The 2271-nt window shown below is 30.1% G+C and overlaps 1 protein-coding gene across 1 annotated transcript; it reads left to right on the forward strand.

Annotated features, from left to right (window-relative positions):
* Window positions 1–1029: 1029 nt before the first annotated feature.
* Window positions 1030–1765, forward strand: LOC122301841 (TIR-only protein-like). The gene is made up of 2 exons (XM_043113210.1): window positions 1030–1541; window positions 1699–1765. Exons 1-2 carry the CDS (start codon window positions 1030–1032, stop codon window positions 1763–1765), a joined length of 579 nt encoding a protein of 192 aa, XP_042969144.1.
* The last annotated feature ends 506 nt before the right edge of the window (window positions 1766–2271 follow it).

Below are 2271 nucleotides of genomic sequence, written 5' to 3' on the forward strand. Positions count from 1 at the left end.
AGGATTTTTGTTTATTTATGTATTTAATTCTCATACAATAATTTTGATTTTTTCATTTTAAAAAAAAAAATTCATAATTTCAAATTTAATAATTATACAATCCAGCTTGTGAGTTTCATAAAATTTTTTAAATTTTATTATTAATCAATATTATTTAGAATTATTTGTTTTATATTTTAAAAAAATATCTTATCTTCTTGGTATTAATTATCTATTAAAACTAACTATCATGATTAATTTCTATGCCATGCAGCGTCACTCAAGCCGCTGCATGCTCGAGTACTTGATGATCAGACTTGAGAAATAATGGATGATCATCATGTAGCACGTGCCAGTAATCAATTACTGATCGATCAAGTACAAGGGAAAAATCGAAGTAGGTCAATTACTAGTACTACTTTCCCATGCAGCTTCAAACTATGATATAAATAATATTTCCGTAATTATATAAGCAGCATTTCCTTTCTATTAAAATAAATATATTTTCATATTATTTTTATGATAAATAACCCATAACTACTCGTTTTTCTTATAGTTAACTCAGCGGCGGAATTATCCATTCTCCCTAGCCACGTAATCAAAAGAGAAAAATATAAGACAATTCTTAATCAATTATTACACTACAATCTGATCTGAACGTAATACTGTCATACAATAATTATATAATATAATGATTTTTAACATGTATCGAATAAAACTTTACCGGAAAACAAGTTTTTACAATGATAAATATTTATAAAATGTGCGAGGTTAGCGAATTCTATCTAAAAAAAAAAAAATTAAGTAAAGTTTATCATTAAAAATTAATTTCTTTTTTTTATATCTCATATTTATTATTAAGAATACATCACATCAATCATAAACATCTTTTCCGTCTTCTTTCTGGAAGCTAGGCGACTGATAGTCCTGTTCTTAAGACAAATCAAACAACTATAGTAATCTATATGCTTCCCAGAAACACCATAAATGAAAACCGACACTTTTACACTTACCTAACACCAGTACTTAATTGTTTAATTGGTCTCGATTATGGAAGCCATGCCGCGCTTATTACATGCTTTGGCAAAGAGCTTTGCCCGTCCAGCTTGCTGCAGGAACGTCCATGTCCAAGCAATAATACCATCCCCACACGACGTGTTCATAAGCCACCGGGGGCCCGATACCAGAAGAAACATTGCCGGGTTACTCTACGACAACCTTCTCCGGCTTGGGCTTAGGCCTTTCCTGGACTACCGAAACATGAAAGTTGGTGATAAATTGTATGAAAAGATTGATACCGTCATTCCATATTGTAAAGTTGGTGTTGTAGTATTCTCGCCCAGATATTGTGAGTCCTTGTATTGTCTCCATGAATTGGCTCTTCTAATGGAATGCCAGAAAAGAGTTATACCTATCTTTTATAATGTCGAACCGTCCCAGCTTCGGGTTGGGATCAACAAATACAATGGAACTTGTGTTCCAGCAGAAAAGCTTGAGAGATTCGAAAGAGCACTTGAAGAGACTAAAGATATCCTTGGACTTCGCTTTGATTCGTCGAGAGGGTACTTTAATTTTCTATATTTTTATCCACCCTCTTTCTTATTTGGAATGGTCTTTTTAATGACTAAACAAATAGTTCATATCTACAAATTATAATATTGTTATTTTGTTTATAAAATATTTTTAACATTATTCTATATTTTTTTTTTCGGTTTTCAGATATTGGTCAGAGTTCCTACAAAATGCTTGTGATGCCATCACAGAGCAGATTGCTCAGAGTTCCTGAAACACTTTCTTCTTTAGAAAACTAACGAAATCTGAAAATACGAGGATTGTGATGACACTCATTTGAACCCAACGCGAACACAATATAAAATTAATGGATTTAAGTTTGGTGTAAATGGGGTCGGTCAAAATGGTTTGACCTATTAAGATACAATTAATAAATAGGTTAATAACGAGTCAAAACAGAAACTTGACTAGAAATCAACGTGGAATAATATGTTTAAATATTATTTCAAAATTGTATCTTTATTATTGTTGGGTTGTAACATTAATATTTCTCAATATGCTTTTATTTTTATTATTGGGATTGTTATTTTTGACCTATGCTTATATTTGTTATTGTTAGGTTTGTAATAATGATTTTATTATATGTTAAAATCTAAAAGATATTGATACTTTTTGTTACTATGTAGTCTTAATGTTTTTCTTAGATAATGTGACTACTAATAAATATAAGTTTTAACTTTTATATGAAATTAGATTAATTAGGACAAATAGATTATATGA

This window comes from Carya illinoinensis, chromosome 2, assembly GCF_018687715.1.
Source record: "Carya illinoinensis cultivar Pawnee chromosome 2, C.illinoinensisPawnee_v1, whole genome shotgun sequence".
NCBI lineage: Eukaryota > Viridiplantae > Streptophyta > Magnoliopsida > Fagales > Juglandaceae > Carya > Carya illinoinensis.

Bases quoted from the DNA above. Each gene is read 5' to 3' on its own strand.
- LOC122301841 (XM_043113210.1), top strand. From the start codon at position 1,030: ATGGAAGCCATGCCGCGCTTATTACATGCTTTGGCAAAGAGCTTTGCC. The intron at 1,542-1,698 runs GTACTTTAATTT...TTCGGTTTTCAG, and splicing joins CGCTTTGATTCGTCGAGAGG to ATATTGGTCAGAGTTCCTAC.